Here is a 17,426-nt window from a genome sequence, read left to right on the forward strand (position 1 = left end):
CTTCCCTCCGCGCTGCCTTCCCTCCATACTGTCTTCCCTCTCTACTGCCTTCCCTCCATACTGCCTTCCCTCCGTGAGCACAGGAGTGGTTACAAGGAGCTTTTACTGTTTCATGTACCAGATCATTTCCCTAATTCTGACATGAATTCCACAGAGATGAGTGGAAGTGAAGGCAAAAGCCAACACCAACTATAAACGAACCCACAGCTGAATCCTCCTACTCACACGAGGCCTTCAGCCCCTTCTACCACTCATGGCCACCTGATGACTCCTAGCTAACCTAACAAACATAGCCCTCCCTCCAACAACAAACCTCATAGCAGAACTAACGATTGTAATCACACTTTTCAACAGATCCGCCTTCACAATTATCCTAACAGGAGCCACAATCCTACTTACTGCCTCATACACCCTATACATGCTCATAATGACACAACGAGGCACTCTCCCATCCCACATTACATCAGTCCAAAACCCCTCCACATGAGAACATCTTCTCATAGCCCTACATATAATCCCCATAATGCTCCTAATCCTCAAACCTGACCTAATCTCTGGTATCCCCATATGCAAGTATAGTTTCAACCAAAACATTATACCGTTACTCTAAAAATAGAAGTTAAACCCTTCTTACCTGCCGAGGAGAGGTAAAACCAGCGAGAATCTGTGTGGTGCCTTAGAAGCCTTCCAACTCAGACCATACAGTGACATCTAGTGGGAGGCATCAAACAAGCTTGCTCCATACTTCGTTGTATTTGTGTTTTAAATATTTGCAATATCCTGAGGGAGAAACGCAGCAAGAGTAACTAGAACAGTTACTGAGATCACTGTCAATCTATGATTCAATTTTTGCCTCAGTTCTAACTCTCTGACTGTCTCATCAAGGATCTTGATGTTCTATAAGGCTTTTAATTTTTCTTGACTTTCATTTTAGGATACAAACATCGCTCCATTTACTGCTACATCCCATCAAGTCTATGTAAAATTTCATGCTGAATATGTGACTCTACCATCAGGATTCCGGTTAAGCTGGACAAGCTAAAACATTGCTTATGAGAAATATATCACCATTCCTTGCTATACTGAAAAGACTCTAGATGATAAAGGAGGTTTGAAGTCCAGTGATGACAATTGCAACTGAAGTAAGGACTTTTAAAAGTTACTGTAAATGTAGCTGTTATGAATTTGGAATGCTGTCAAAAAAACCATTGATCTGCCATTGTGCTGAAAATAAACTATTACCTACCCAAGTGGGAAAAGGAGGTTTTGCTACATGTTTTTATATTCTTCTACATAATTTCAAAATTGTACAATTAATGCTATAAAAATTTAATTACACATGAAGTTGATGAGAGGATGTAACACATGAAGCTGTCCTTAGTTTGTTCCCTAGAGTTATGTGGTTTTGCCCCAAGCATTTCTGAAAACATCAGCTTAAGTTTTATTCAAATTACCTAAAATCAGAAATTGCTAAAAAATGGTCTCTGTCCTATAACCACTTACAAAGATAACTGTGCTGAAGAACTTGCAGTAATAGTGTGCATTGGGTACAAGAACCCAGCTGAAATCAGTACTTGAGCATTCACTGAAGTTTAACACAGCAAGGATATGATGTGGTTCTAAATCTTAACTAGATTAAGAAGTAATTTCAGTATCAGAGCCCTATGTTCAATATATACATATATCTGTGGTTATACATACTGAGTTATATTTTCAAGCTTCAAAGTCTATTTTACAACTGAATATAAAAAACTTCTGAGGCTTTCAGTAACCATGTCACCCTTTTAGTCAACCTTTAGGCAACTTCCTAGACATTTATGAAACAGCTCTAACTTCAGAATAGGGCAGACATAAAAATATCAATTGACCTTTGACTCAATTAGTTTTTCTCTTCCCCAGGCTAACACACATCATACATAAAAGATTTGTTGACAGGGTGGACAGAGGACACTGATTCCCACCATGAAGCATTTTTTGTCACAATCCAGAACAAATGACCAATTAATTTCTTGAATGTCATCTGTGATGGACAGGCAAGAGAAATTTGCAGTACAGAAAAGGAACAGGGGCCTTATCACAACTCATTTCACAACTATTACAAAGAGTGACTTACAGTGAAAGCAATTCCCTAATGTGATTATTGAAGCAATTAATTATGAAAAGATATTAAAGTGTAAGTGGCAGTTTTAACAAAATCTAGGAAATCTTTGAAGATTGCCCAGTGAATGCCAAAAAAGCCATCATTCCACAAACATACAAAACTTTATAACAGCTGAGCAGATATTCTGATTTAGATAAAATGTAGAAAAAACAAAGCAGACAAAAGGGACAAGCTATAAAACACGGCCCAAAATCCTTGGGTGACAACTTAGAAAAAGAGAAACCTGTGAAGTCCCACTGGCCAACAGAATGAGATGTAAGCCAGCATTTTATAACTGTTCAAGGACTAAGAAAAACTGAGCCTATGTACAGGTGATACTCCTGCTAACATGCCTAACTCTAACATGGAAAACCCAGAAATATCTGTATTTGGATGAAATTGTGAGGCAGCTGTGTCCTACTGAGCTGCCAGCAAAACAGAAAGTTCCTCTAATAAGGAAAGACATAAAAGACCATATAATCAAATATTTTCAGATTAGTAGTTCAGAAAACTTTTGCTGAGTCTAGTCAAACTGATGCTGTACTTGCAGCCAGAGGATGATGCAATCTTTGTCCATAGCGTTTATTAAAACTCCCTACATGGGATAGCAAGCAGTAAAGGAACATCTGAAATGTCTGAAGATAAAGCCACAAAATAAATTCTATAGACAGCAATGTGTAAGAGACTCCAAGGACAATCAAGCATGAATTGAGTGGTTTGCCTGCAGAGGTAAGGAGGACTGCATTTCTCCCCTGTGGAACGCTGTTATCACAGGCTTCATGAATGTCCATTGTGGCTCTGACCTTCCTATGAATCACCATGGATTTGGTGCAGTTGGTGCAGCACTTCTGCACTTGGCAAGGAATCTCCTCAAGATCTGGATGCTGTCACTTGCTGTCAGGTGGCTGGACATGGAAACATCAGATTTTAGGCAAGAATCAACTTGCAAGAATGTTGTCATTTTCTGCACTTCACTAGCCCAGAGCACAGCTCAGCTGGAAGCCACACATGGAAGGGAAGGACACGTCCCTCCAAACAGCTCCATGCCACTGCAGGCAGTGTTCTGTGGTATGTTCATTGCTCCTCTAAAAGTGGAAATGAGTTCAGAAATGAGTTCTCAGGTTAAACAGTGGCCTTTTTGCAGGTGTGACAGAGCATAAACTGACAAACAGAAACTGATATGTGGTTTTAATGAATGAAGGTCATTAGTGGCTTCTGGAGGCTGGAGTCAGCACAGTGTCACACAGTTTAAGGACACCCAGGTGCCCAAGGACACGGCAGGCACTGGGCTCATGGCACTGAGGTCTCCTGCTGACTGAGGGATAGGTACAGAGATGTGCTCTGGTCACCTGGCATGTGCCTGGGCCACTCTGGTAACACAGCCTTTGCCCTTAAGGTCTCCAGGGGAACTCCAGCTAAAAAGGTGAGTTTGCTGAAATCTGTACTTCAGAAAGGCTGCTTTCATGAAGATAAAAACAAATTTCACTTTAAAGCAATTAAGGGCTTTTGGACATTTTTTTTATACAATAAATACTTGCTGTTGGCAAGATCTATCACATCATCAAATTTTATAAAATCATTGAAATTCTGCATAAAAAAGAGAATAAAGAGCACTATGAGAGGAAGAGAATTTTTTAAATCTTACAATAACTAACTAATGCTTGGTGCATCTTTAAATGTTAGAAATATTCAATACCTATGCATAATTTTACTTATAAATGAGCAAAATGCATGAGGCTATTTAGAGGGAAAAAAAAAAAAAAAGCCCAGCAGAGAATTTGTGCTCATGAAGACAGTTGAATGAAGCTGCTGGTACAAGGTTGAATTGATCCAGCCCAACTGACTCTCGCCAAAAATAGTCAAAGTCTAAAATTAAATTATCAACCCCATTCTTTAAAAAAACAAAGGAACAAAGTAACCCACTGCTGTCCTCTAACATTTTATATGAGGAACCACAACAAAAATACCAACTGCAGAAGTATTAAAGTGGAGGTCTTTAGAGGAGAGAGCTGATGCTAAGCCATGTTTCTGCCTTGGAAGGTAAGGAGCAATTTGAAACACTTGCTTTAAAATGAACGCACAGCAAACACAAAAAAGCAGAACCAAACAGATAATCTGGAAATAATTATTCCATGAAACTTCTATGTGCTGTGTACAATTCAAAAGACAAAATGTATACTTCAGAAGAAATATAGCTTCATCTTACAACACTGCCATGAAAACTTTTCTTTTATGTCTGTGCACATTGCTATTTTATATTCTCATTGCTGTGAATGCTGCATGTCTGTATTGTAATAACTGCATTACTACAACCTCCCTCTGTCAGTGACAAAGCAGATAATGAAAGTGCAGGTTTTCAGTTTCTAGAGCCTGCATGTTTTTATTTTACATGTAAAGCTTCTTCTGCATGTTACTACAGATGTTTATTCTTATACAAATGTAATTTTATGAGGCAGTTATATATGAATGGTAGACCCTCCAAAGACTAGGATTTGAAGAATAAGCAATAAAATGTCCATAATAATGTTTTTAATTGCCCTTCCCATGTGGCAGGACTGTTCTTTATAAATGAGAAATAATACCACTGTGAGATATTCTTAAAATTATAGTTGCCTAAGTAAAGGAGACAGAAAATATAGAGCTAAAATTCTAGAAGTAATGGTGCTGGTCAATTTAAAAGAGTAGCTAATTTTAGTTAAATTTACAAAGCAATTTTGACTGAAAAACAGTTTTTGATTGGTTCATTAAGCAAAGGAGGAGGTGTCTCAGCTTCCCATAATAACACAGGATATGTGTCCTAGGCACCAGAATTAACATATTTGGTGTAATTATTTTTTGTCAGCTGCTGAACTGAAACTGTAGATTTATTCTGCAGTCCTAATTAAAACAAAATGCAATAAAAAATCATGGGATTGACTATAATGTTCCCAATATAAAGCAACTGGATTACTAAGAAAGAAATGTTTAAAATATTTATTAAATGATAATAAAAATAGAGGCCAAATTCTAAGAGGTTTTTTTTTTGCAACATTTGGAAAAATAAATATTGCATGCCGTTTATCACACTTAGTGAGTTTAATGTTGATGGATGAATTTGTAGTAGCAGTGCCCAGCACTACACAACTGGTTTTGCAGGGGCCTGTTGTTGGTGCATCCTTCTGATGTCACACTATCCCTACATTAATATTGCTCATTATCATAGCTTTTCTTGGAGGGAGAAAACAGAGATAAAAATAGAATAATAATGTAAAACATCATTTCCTTGGTTGGTAGAAGTACCTAGGACAGAAAAAAGGGAGGCATCAGAGCTACTCATTCCCTTGGTGACCCCCAGCACAGTGAGAGGAACCAGCAGGAGGCAGGTCCAGCCATCACTGCCAGGGAGGAGCAGGTTGGAAGCATCACTGCAAGGGCAACTTCTGCCTCCTCTGACCACCACAGGGGAATTGCAGCTGTGCCACACAGCCATGGCCGTGCATCTACTCACAGTCACCTGCTTTAGCCTGCAGGCCTAAGGACAGAAGACATTTGCCAGCCTCTGCAATGAATTCAGGCATCTGCTCTACAAACATTTAAGCCAAGTGATGGATTTAGAACAGATCTGACAGATAGCAAAGATATTTCATAGTTGTTAAATTACAAAAAAAAAAAAAAAAAATCAGTAGCTGGAAGGTATAGCAAGACCTAAATTGGAAAAGTCTCTACTGTGAGCTCAAGCACTGTATGTGTGTGGAGGGCTCTACTGGCCAGACCCCAGGAACAGGCTGGCCAGCCTCTAGCTGGGGATATAGAGGGAACTGAGTATTTCTGGGGCCAAGGGGGTTTTGGAATGACTGGGAAGAGGAGGGGGGCATAAAAGAGGGGTGAATGGGTGCAGCGACACAGACCCTCTGCAGGAAATGACTCTTCATGACTGCTGAAGGGACACTGAAAAATCAATTTTCATGATCAAGGACCTTTGGATAGAGTAGTTTCTGTATCTTCCTTCCCACTTATCTGAGACAATTATGTGCTTGATGAGGCACTGAGAAACTTCAAAAGGAAGGCTTGACAGCAACTCCCCCTTGCAAAATCCAATGCCAATATCCCTGACTGGGGCATGGATTTATCAAATCTTAGACAAAAGATTTGCTCAAGCAGGACCAAAAGAAGGTCACATAGAAGCTGTCAGTGATAGATGAACTCTTTACACACAACAGGATAATGAAATTAGATAAATGGCAAAAAACCCCCACAATCCTGATGAAAGGGAGTAAGGACAGTATGTTTATTAAGTGGGAAGTAATTAAATACTTCTATGGTAGGAGTAGAATGTGGGTGTCTAGGCCACATGCAATGCTTTGATCACTGCGTAAACGAGGCAGAGAGAAGCCAGGTGAGCTTTGCATTAGCCATGAAGACTGTTTTGTAAATGTCTTGTTAGAGTCACATGTACTGTTAGTTGGAATAAGGGAGGAGGACCACACTTACAGACAATTAATTAATCTGCTTGAGCCTTTGTTACTAAATGACACCTGCAATAATTTGCCATGAAATAGGAACAGCAGACATGGTAGCACTTAGGTCTTTGGGACAACTGATTGGTGGCAGTTAGGGCATTTTCTTAGACAGGAAAGGGGTCCAGATTCATGGTTCTTCAGACAAAATAAGAACTGTACATCATCTCCCTGTATATCTGAGTGACAGTGGGTTCTGCTGAGAAATCCAGCTAAAAGGAAGATACTCTTCCAGCAGTACTTTGTAAGGAAGACCTGAAAACAGACAGGAACTTCAGGAAGCGCTCAAAGTAGTAAACTCCCATTAGGAATAAACATGCTACAAATCTGCAGTCCAGTATTAAATCCTTACATTCCTAAAAAGGAAAAGTTGAAGTTGCGCCTCCAGGAAGTTTTTTTACTTGATGGCTTAGGCAAACGCTCATCATCTTGGTTTCTGTGGATACCATTTTTAGGCTACTAAGTAACACCATGGAGTACATATGCAAAATTCAAAGCTGTGCTTCTCAGTGGGTAGCCTGGCCTTAGATAACTTAATAGATTTAGTCACTAATTGCTCTGAGCTTCCATATCTGTTGAATAGCAGTAAGCAGGAGCACCTCAACCCTTATGAAAGAGGTTACATGCATAACTACATTCTGGGCATGAAAGAGGTTACACGCACAACTACATTCTGGGCATGAAAGAGGTTACATGCATAACTACATTCTGGGCAGTAAGGTGTAACTCCAAAGCCATGGCGTGTCGAGACCAGTTACAAGTGCTCAAAACATGGACCCATCCTTGTGATTGGTTTTGCTGTTCGAGCCGACTGGAAAACCCAGGAAGGCTCCTGAAGAAATGGAAACCGCTGGTTAAATGCACCGGGGTGTTTTATTGCGTGAGTTATTTTGGCGATAACGTGTTTTGTCCCCGGCAGCCTTTTCAAAGCCCGGAGCGCTCCCGAGTCCCGGCCCCTGAGGGCCCCTCCGGGGCCGCGGGTGCCCCCGCCGGTCAGTGCGGGCGGGGCTGCGCTGCGCCTGCGCACGGGGGCGAGGGGGGCGGCGCGCTGGGATCCGCCGGGGCCCGCCTGCCATCCCGCCGTGGGATCCGCCCGTGTGTCCCGCCGCTTCCCGCCGTGTCCCGCCGCAGCCCCGTGCGGTGAGCGCCCTCGGGCAGGGCCGGGCCGGGCCGGGTGTGGTCTGTCTGTCTGTCCGCCCGCCCGGGGTGGGAGTGCGGCCGGCATCCCGGGCAGCGCTCTGCTGGCACGGGCGGGCGGGGCGGGACAGGACAGGGCTGGGCTGGTTCCCCCGGCGGCGCTGGGCAGGGGGTTCTCTGCGCTCGGGCGCTCGGGGTCGGGGCCGTCCCGCGCTGTCCCGGCTGAGGGAGATGCGTGTCCCCGGGGCGGGTTTCCCCCGCTGCCCGGCTCACGGTGTCCGTTTCTGCCCCGCCTAGACCATGTCCAAGTCCCTGAAGAAGATCGTGGAGGAGAGCAGGGAGAAGAACCAGCCCGAGGTGGACATGTGCGATCGCGGCATCTCCAGCATGCTGGACGTGCCCGGCCTGTGTAGGTACCGGCGGCGGGAGGGCGGGCACAGCGCGGAAACTTCCTTATTTGTCCCGGGAGAGCGGGGCCGACTGGGCGTGGGAGTCTGGGACACCCCGGCCCGGCCCGGCCTGGGCGTCGAGTCCGAGACACTCCCGTGCGGGGGTGCCTTTGGTGGCCTCTGGTGGCCTTTGGGCACGGGGGGCTTGGGGAGCGATCTGGGGCTGATCGCAGCGCCCCGCACCAGGCTGCCGGAGCCTGTGTGTGGAAGTGTGTGTGTCCAGGGGACTCAGCCGTCCCTGTGGCACTGCTGGCATTCTGGCACTTGGCTGATGGGGAGACTTTCCCTCTTCTCCGTCCTGCTGCTGAAACAAAAACAGCAGCCGAGCAGCACCTCCAGTGGGCTTTGAAAGGGACAGGGTGACATCAGCCTGCAACTACGGGCGACTGGCCTCTGAAGGAGAGGGCAGCAATACTGTATCACAGATACAGCAGCATCATGCTTTGGATATTACACCATTGCACATGCTTGCTGAACCATGGCAGGGTGCTGCTGTCAGTAAGGTGCATTTGCTGTAGTTAAATTCAGAGTAAATACAGCCGACCAATAGCAACATGCTGTTATAGTTCTGGAGAACACATAAATGAAGAGCAGGTTAGGTATCTTTGCCTTTTTAAAGTGCACATGGTGTTATCACATAGCCAGTACTCAGGGAGTGAAAGTTGTGACTGTCTGTAGTGTGCCCCAGGCTGAAATTTTTCTGAATGTGTGATCCAGTGAAGGGGAAAAAGCAAAATTTCAACCAACCAATGTACTTAAAACTCTTGACTGTATCCTGGTTTAGCTCTTTACTGTGTTTTTTAAACTTGAGAGCAGCCAGGAGCAAATACACATAACTCTTCTCACAAGATGGATATGAGCTCAGGGAAAGGCATGGCTCACTACCAGCTCACCATTATCTGCAGAGTTGGGAGCACATCAAGATGTCTTCAATCAGTAAAGGATGAAGTCTTAAGTACAGGTTTGCAGAACTAAGTTCTGTACCTAAGTCTTCATTCCTTATTACTGTTTTCCTGCTTCTGAGTGGTGCATGGGACTTTGGGAGGATGGTAAGGACTGTGAATGTGAATTCACATTAAGTTCTTACAGAAAGATTTTCTGCATTTCTATAGCATGAGCAGTTACTTGAGACAAAGTGGTGTTCAGCTCACATTAATTACAGATCAATTTTGACAACTATACTTAGATCTGTCAGGTATATGGAGCAGCAATAGAGTACTGTTGCTTTTGTTAAGTAGACTTGGTGCCTGCTATCAACACTAGACACATAATTAATTAATTAGCTTTTATCTTTCAAGCATGAAAAAAGGATAATATTGAAGCACATTGATAATCCTAAAGAAAAAAAAAAAGGTTTTCTTGCGCAGAGACTCTTTGGGGTTTGTTGTTCAGGCAGGGCCAGGGACCGGGTTGGGGCACTGTGTCTCCAGATGCTCCCTGATCCCAGGTTGCTAATTAAGCATCTGAAGTGTCTTTGGCAGGGAGCTCCCTACATGAAGTATGGACCTGTGGTACCCTAGTTAGACTGCATCACAGGAGTCTCTGTGCAGATACTTTTGCTGCACCTTATGTGACTTGATCTAGCATGGGGATTTGGGGTCTTCTTCAGTTTGAGATGAAAGGGAAGGGGGAATGATGACTGCTTTCTGTTAAATTAATTGTTTTTTCTGTTAAATAATTGTTTTTTTCAGTTATTATGTTCACTGACAGAACACATAAGTTGTTTTGGGTTTGGGGTTTTTTTTGCCATGGAGGTATTTGCCTTCTGGAGAAGGAACACCTTTCACCAAATACTTCCAAATTTTTAGTAGAGGGTTGAGGAAGTTAAACTTGTTAAACTTGTTTTCAAAACCCTGTCACCTGACCCCAAGTGTATGGTCTTCTCTAATGTAGATTGGATATTTTGGTTTTCTCTGGCTAAGCTCTCTGTAAGCTAAAGGAAACTGAGCTGTTACCTTTGCTTCTCTGTTTGTTGCATACGTTTCCAGGGCAGTGTTAAAGCTTGCCTTTTCAGCTATTTTAATTTTTTCTTTCCATGAAGTAAAGATCTCTGTTAAAAGCAATCATCACCATTCATGCCCAATGACTCTTCTTGCACAGCATTTCATCTTTAAGGAGGGCCACCAGTAGATGTTGAGAGTTGAGGTAAGTTTAGATAATGATTGGAGGGAACATTTTGGCTATTTGAGTTTTGTAGGTTGGAAGGTGTGCCTGAGTTACTGTGTAACCCCTGATCAGCATTTTGTCTCATGTAATTATTTAGTGATTGTGAATGCCCCTACCAGAGGTGCCAAGTATCCCTTAAAGATAAACTGCTCCCTCTAGTCCCAAATCTTCAAGGAAAGGACCAAGCCTTGTCTCACTGCATGTTTGAGTACTTGCTGCAAGGTTGTATTTAACCTTTGATAAGCTTGTATTTAACCTTTCTTAACTTAATTCACACAGGGGTAATAGAGGCACAAGGATTTGGAAGCAGCATGGAGCATCTGCTCGGTGTGCCAGTCCTTTTCCTTAGGTGTAGCCTTGTTCTTGTCATGTGTGTTTAGGGAAAAAAAAAAAACAAACCAACAAAAAAGTAAGTGATAGAGAAAACTGGTGCTAAGTGGGGGCAAAGAAGAGCAAAGGGGAATATATGCCTTGTCTTGGATACAGTTCTCTTCTGGCTTCTCTTTTCAGTGTAGTGAATGGCTTCCTGCAGTACAGGGCAGTCTCTCATACTTTGTTTTACATTGTCTTCCACCCTCTGCAGTAGGTGTGGGAGAGAAAAAGCAAAACTTGCAATAAACAAGCAAAACTTGTTTCTGTCAAATACCAGTGTCTCTTTCCAATTAAGGATGAAATACTTCTATCTGGAAGGATATTGGCAAGCTAACTTAGACCTGTAAGCTTGGCAACCTTTACATGTCTTCCCACTTCAATGTTTAGCAAAGAAGGAGTATGGTTGCCAGCTTATATACAACGTGGTGTTCAGATTCACAAAAAAAGGTTAAATAGTCCCTGAAGCACTTCTAACTCAGGAGCTCATTAATGACATTAGAAGTAGAGTTCTATTTTTGGCATATTCCTCGAATCCAGGCACTTCTATGTTTTCTCCTAATGAATTAAAATACAAACTAGATTTGTGCTACACACCTTTACAGCATCTGAACTTTTGATGCTTTCAGAGCTGTAATATGAGAACCTTTTTTCGGACATATTCTGTAGAAAAGATTTCATTTGAGACAAAAAATATCCCTTGATCTAAGTGTTCTGTGCTTTAGCTTGTCATGCAAATACCATGTGACACAGTTTTAAGTGTTAAAGACTTCTTAAATTATTCTAGTATATGATGAAACACCAGTTACACCATTTGTGTGCACATCTCTATTATATTGTGTATCCTCCATACATAAATAGTGTAAAAAATGCCTTGTCCTGTAGACTATTGTGTTGGTTTGAGTTTTTTGCCTTCATATTGTGAAGTAAATATGTATCGTTTAAATATATATTGTTTATATTGTATAAACAAATCATATTTGTTTATAAAGCACCCACTATGGACAGGTAATGGTGGAGAGCATTAATAGACATCCTGTAGGCTGAGCAAGCAGGTTCAGCCAACGTCAGCAAGAAGTGATGTTCCCTTTCCCCACGCCTAGCAAAGGGTAGGGCATTTATTGAAAGGACTTTGAACAGCCATCAACAACCATGGAATTGTTCTTAAAGTGTGGACCAGTGTCATTTATGTGTCTTTTAAGCAGTTGATGTGGAGGAGGAGGTACGAGTAAAGGAATTATTTTGCCCAAATAACTTGTGGCATCTGCTCTGTTGTCAGGGAAGGAATATTGGATGCAATCCTATTTATGTGTTAATTTGTTCTCATTATCATTCCATCTGTAAGCTATTCATATTTTGCATAAAGTACATAGTTGTGTGACTAGAATTCTTTATCAGAAAGTTAGTGTTGATAAAATTGTTCATTCCTAAAATAATGAAAGCACAGAAGATGGAGAGGCAGGCTACTTGTAACAGTACTGTAATGCTCATCCTGCTTTAACTTCCTCCAGTGGGACAGGCAATGTCTTATCTTGGCTCAGCAAAGTCACTGGGGTCTTCCTGTTTTGTGAGTGTGGGTTTTTTTTTTTTTTCCTAATTTATTTTGCTTTGCTTTGGTCGTTTTGTCAGGTTGGTTGGTTGGGGGTTTTTTTGTGGGTTTTTTTTTTGCTTTTTTTTTAATTTGCTGGTAGGCAGGGCTTTTATTTGTTTTATATTCCTTAATAATTAGGTTGAGTATTGTCATCCAGATATTTTATGTGAAGCTAGCTTGCAGTGCAGGGCAGCAGTATATAAAGAGATTTGATAATAGCTCCAAAATGGAAGAACCTAAATATTCTTCCCTTGACTCACTCTTTTTTGAAGTAATCGTGGGACTGGGACCATAATGAGATTTTGTGATTACTGTGCAAGTAAATTGCTCTGGCAATAGCTATTGTCCCTCTACAGAATATGGGTATAATTCTGTGTGAATATCTGTTGCATTCATGAAACCACAGTAACTTATTGCCTGTATGCTAATGACTGTAGTGTCCAGAAGCTCCTGCAGTGGCATCATAGAGAGGTTAGAGCAGTTTCCAGTGGGAATCTCAGTGCCCTTCCATTCTCAGGAGACTGGTACATGGGCTGAGTTATCTGACCTGTTGTATGTTGTGCTTACCTGGACTGTGTACATCCAAATCAAAACTGCCCCCCAGCCTCCCTTAACCTTCTAGATGTTACTGGGGGATGTTAATCAGTTAAGACAGATGTCTTCCTTGCCAGACTTGATAGTTTAGTTGTCCTACAGGATCACTTTATGTATAGGATGAGGTAAATCTCAGTCAGCTGTTCCCACAACAGAGTCCTTTTCACAGGAGTGGGCATGTGGCAGTGGAAGGAAAGCATTTCATCTCCAGGGGCTGGTTGTTTGACCCAGGTCTGTTTAATGTAAGTGAGCAAATTTCTCTCTGAGTAAGGAGTGAGCAAGTACCACTCTCTTATCTTTGTTCCCTTTCTTAAAGTGCTTCTGTACTTGCCTCTGAACTGGTAGTAGCTTTGGACCTTTCAAGACTGAAGAATTTCTTTGTGGACCTTTCAAGACTGAAGAATCTCTTTGTCTTGATATGTCTAAAATGCTGCTGGAAGTAGTCCAGAGCACAGACACCTAAACCTTTGCTCTTTTCAAAATAGTACTGGAGTGTAGCCTTTCTTGTTCCTTTGGGGATTGTCAACCTGCCACTGCTGCTCAAAGATGCCATGAGACTTTGTCATGCATCAGGACTGACTGAGATAGTGGAGTTTCAGACAAAGTCTCTAGGCTTCAGTCAAATTTGGACAGTAAAATACAGATTCAAATGTCTTTTGCCTAGGGATTTTGGCCTTGAAATTTTTAACATAGACTTTGTTCTGTATGGATGTGAGAGAAGAAACCTTTCTGAAAATAGTATTGGTTGAAGAACACTGTGATGGGACAAAAAAGGAGAGGGAGTAGTGAGAATAATGCTTCTAACCTTGTGTTGCTGAGAATAATGCTTCTAACCTTGTGTTACTAAAGGCCAGTGGTGCACATGGCTTAATGGGGTAGTCAAAAGGCTTACCTTTAGATATGCACTTATTATAGCATTTAAATTCATCAGGAGTTCAATGTTGAGACCAAAATCTGCAGCCTCAAACCTTCATTGTCCTTTGGTAAGGATCCATGCTTCCTTTGTACAGACATGATGACATTGTTTAATTTCTCTGCTTTAAAAGCAAAGTGAAATGGAAGCACCTTTGTACACTATCAAAACTAATTATTTTCCCCCTTTTTTAAAAAAAAGGAATTATTTTTTGTTGATGTTGTTGAGTCTAGGTAAAGCCTCAGAGCTCCAGAATGACTTATTTCTGGAGTAAAATGCAGGAAAATAGAGGTGTTTTTCCTGGGATTGATGATGTTAGATTTTATCTGGCTATGGTCTGGATTCAGTTGCCTTGGAACTGAAGACATTAGACTAGAGGACTTTTCATCTCAGTGGTAGAGCTTTTCTTCTGGTGTTTGTGTTCTTACTAGTCAGGCTTGAATATCAAGGGCCCTTGAAATGTTGACTTTTACTGATTGTCCCGGTTATTAAAATAGTTATACCAGAAGAAACAAATGTATAAAGCTTACTTAGGCATTTGGTCACAAGCTTGGGACTATCTCCAGAATCTTCTCTCATTTTGCTGTGTAAATTGAAGTACTATATTTATCTATATGGATAAGCACTCAGTAGTGTTAAGTGGTTGCTTATGGTTCAGGTTCCTATGTGTCCTTTGTTTTAAAGACAGAGCTCTTTGTGGAGGCTGCTGGTCTGGCCTGCCCTTTAGTGATGATTTTCCTACAATATTCCTACAGGCTTTCCATGGGCTTCTTTCCCTGTCCTCTTGTTCTGCATAGTAAGGTGGGGCAGGCAGTGCTTTCAGTGCTCAAATTTTGAATTTTGGGAGAAATTCAGGGTGGGAGCACTGTTTATCCTTTTCTCCTTCCTGCCTTTCCTTCCTTCACAACCTGCAATTGCACAGTGAACTGTGGTGATGCCTTTTTTTTTTTTAAACACTAAACTGTCAGATCTGATGGTGCCTTTGAGTGACTGCTTTCATTCTGCTAACAGGTTGGATTTGCCTTTGTTAAGTCATGAGCTTTTACAAGGATTAGCTGAAAGAGGTTGCTGTATCAGTGAGTAAAACTCTCCATGTTGTGTCTGATGCAGTAACAGAAATGTGAAGTAAAAGGTCAGAGGAGTAGGTGGACTCACCCTTTACTCTTGAGCTTCTCTTATTTGTGACAATGTACATGAATCAAGTTACTGGGGTGGAAAGAGTAGTGTTTGTTTTTTTGGTTTTTTTTTTTTTTTCAGCTGAAATAGATACAAGCTCTCAGTTGCCATGTCCATAAACTAACTTCTTTCTCTCTTCATTTGCAGTTACGCTGTCTCACATCACACAGCTGGTTCTGAGTCACAACAAGCTTACAAGTGAGTATTTTCCTGGGTTTCGACTTCCCTGCAGGCAGTTGAGTAACATTGAAAAGTTGACACTGCAAGTGTGATACAGAGTGCATGACTCTATTAGAGTGGTCTTCTTGGTTAGTACTTCATTAAAAGTAGAGGGATTGAGGATGTGACTTAGCAGCCATTTTCAACTTGCCTTCCCAACTTGAATAGAGACCTGCAATGTACAGAAAGATCTGTAGTTCTCAGATCACCAGTTAAGCCAGAAATCCATTTCCTACCATGTTGTAATCTTCACAGCAGTGTTGTTGTTGTTGTTGTTGCTTCTCTGCCAGGGCTCCTCTCTGAGGGCCACACCGCCTTTTATCCCAGCTGCCTCCACAGGCTACAGCTGCTGCCCAATCAAGGACATCACAGCTGCAGCCCATTTACAATAACTAGGATTGGGGCAATACAATACAGAGATCACTGCCATACATATATTTACAATACATATATTTAGCCAGGCCCCCACACTACCATGGCTCTGAAGTCCTTACGTTAAGACGAGGACTTTTGAAATTTTTAACTGTCTCAGAAGCAACACGGTTTGCATTTTAGTGAATGGATAATGAATTTGACTGAAGCAAAGCAAGTTACAACTCCAGTGCATTACATATATAACCAAACATATATGAGCAAGGCCAACTAAATGTAAGCATCAGGCATGGTAAAAAAAGTAGCCTCTTTCTGTCCAAAAAGTGGTTGTCTCTTGGTCATACTGCTCACACCATCTTCAGGTTGTGGGTCCTGCTTCTCTCAGTGAAGAAGTTCCTAAGTGAGGTGAATAGCATGTCAAGAATAACATAAATATGAGACTTAACTTGGTAGGGGGAGATACCAGAATGATTTTTGCAAGACAAAAGTTTTTGTGGGTTTGGGTTTTTTGTTTGTTTGTTTTTGTGGTTTATCTACCAGTGTCTTGTGCAAACATTCTTGCTTCTTGGTTGTTGAAATTCAAGCAGTGAATTTTGTCTCACCCCTGTTTCTGTGCATCTTCTAAAAAGAAGTGTTGGTCTTGTTGATGTTCTTTTTTTTTGTCTGCTCTCTGCATGTGCCAGTGGGTTTCTCTCTAAACCACTCCTCTTTTTGAAACTCAACGGGAGAGATGGAATGGGGAGGGGAATGGAACCAATAAAGTGGGTGTGTGTTGACAAGAGGCATATTAGGGTGTTTGTGCTTTAGGGTGTATCCAAGAAAATCTTTACAAATTGAGATGGGTCTTAAGAAACACAAACAAATAATAAAACTCAGCCTGTTGAACTCTGCGCTACTTGCTGCATGAGCTGTGAGGTAGTGTGTGTTATTTAAAACATGTGAATTAATGCAAAAGTGTCACTGCAGTCTCTGAGCATTTGCAGAGGATTAAGCATGAAGAGAATATAAATATCCCTAGATTTTAGTGCATAAGTACTTCTCTGGATGTAGTTTATTGGGTACTAATGTGTAGCTTATGCAGTAAATAGATAAAATTATGGGCACTTAGTGACTGGCTGTGAGAGCCATGAATTAGTTTTTCAGGACCCTTCTTTTGGTAGTGTAGTGCCCTCTAGACTGCCATCTTGCTATTTGTTTTTATCCCATTGTAGTTTTCAAAGAAATCTCAATTTAATTACAAATGTGACCAACAGTTTCCAGCCATCTGGCATATAAATGATGACTGATGGGTGATTTAATGGGCCAGTTAAGGGAGGAAAAATCCAAAATGCATCACTGTTAAACATGCAGCTCTGTCCCTGGTTTGGAAAGCCGTGGAGTTACTAATAGCTTGAAGCTGGGACAATGATCTTTTGAGAAGGATTATGATGAATTTTCTCTGGGCATGTTGCTGTCTGGCATCTGTTATCAGCCACTGGTGGAGCTGGGGGCCACCCAGCTAGTGACTTTTGTGTGTTCCCTCAGGCACTGCAAGGAGATGGGTGTCCCTGAAAGTGAGCTGTTGCAAGCTAGGCAGTTCATTGTACTCAGCCACTGCAGCTTTCTCTGCAGCCTTTGGGAGGTTGCAGGCACCTTGAGACAGCAGTTCATTCTGCACACCTCTGTCTGATTCTTGTGATCAGACAGCTCACCCAGGGTTGGGTACCTTAGTGCTGGCAGGCAGGACTTCTCTGGTGCTGGTATTTATTCTGCTATCTCTGTCTGAATGGCTGCTTACCTGGCACAAGCATGAAATGAGTTGGAA

The 17,426-nt window shown here is 41.8% G+C and overlaps 2 protein-coding genes across 2 annotated transcripts in view; both read left to right on the forward strand.

Moving 5' to 3' along the window:
* CUBN (cubilin) overlaps positions 1 to 1,242 on the forward strand; it is a 141,628-nt gene extending 140,386 nt beyond the window's left edge. The window contains exon 66 of the mRNA XM_074528306.1: positions 935 to 1,242. Coding sequence (XP_074384407.1) covers positions 935 to 1,042 — 108 coding nt within the window. The 3' untranslated portion in view covers positions 1,043 to 1,242. The remainder of the gene's footprint in view (positions 1 to 934) is intronic.
* A 6,377-nt stretch (positions 1,243 to 7,619) lies between these two features.
* RSU1 (Ras suppressor protein 1) overlaps positions 7,620 to 17,426 on the forward strand; it is a 101,265-nt gene continuing 91,458 nt past the window's right edge. Inside the window, exons 1-3 of the mRNA XM_005480292.4 lie at positions 7,620 to 7,776; positions 8,071 to 8,182; positions 15,179 to 15,229. Of these exons, the coding sequence (XP_005480349.1) occupies positions 8,074 to 8,182; positions 15,179 to 15,229 (160 nt within the window). The 5' untranslated portion in view covers positions 7,620 to 7,776; positions 8,071 to 8,073. The remainder of the gene's footprint in view (positions 7,777 to 8,070; positions 8,183 to 15,178; positions 15,230 to 17,426) is intronic.

The sequence above is a fragment of the Zonotrichia albicollis genome, chromosome 1, assembly GCF_047830755.1.
Source record: "Zonotrichia albicollis isolate bZonAlb1 chromosome 1, bZonAlb1.hap1, whole genome shotgun sequence".
Classification (NCBI taxonomy): Eukaryota; Metazoa; Chordata; class Aves; order Passeriformes; family Passerellidae; genus Zonotrichia; species Zonotrichia albicollis.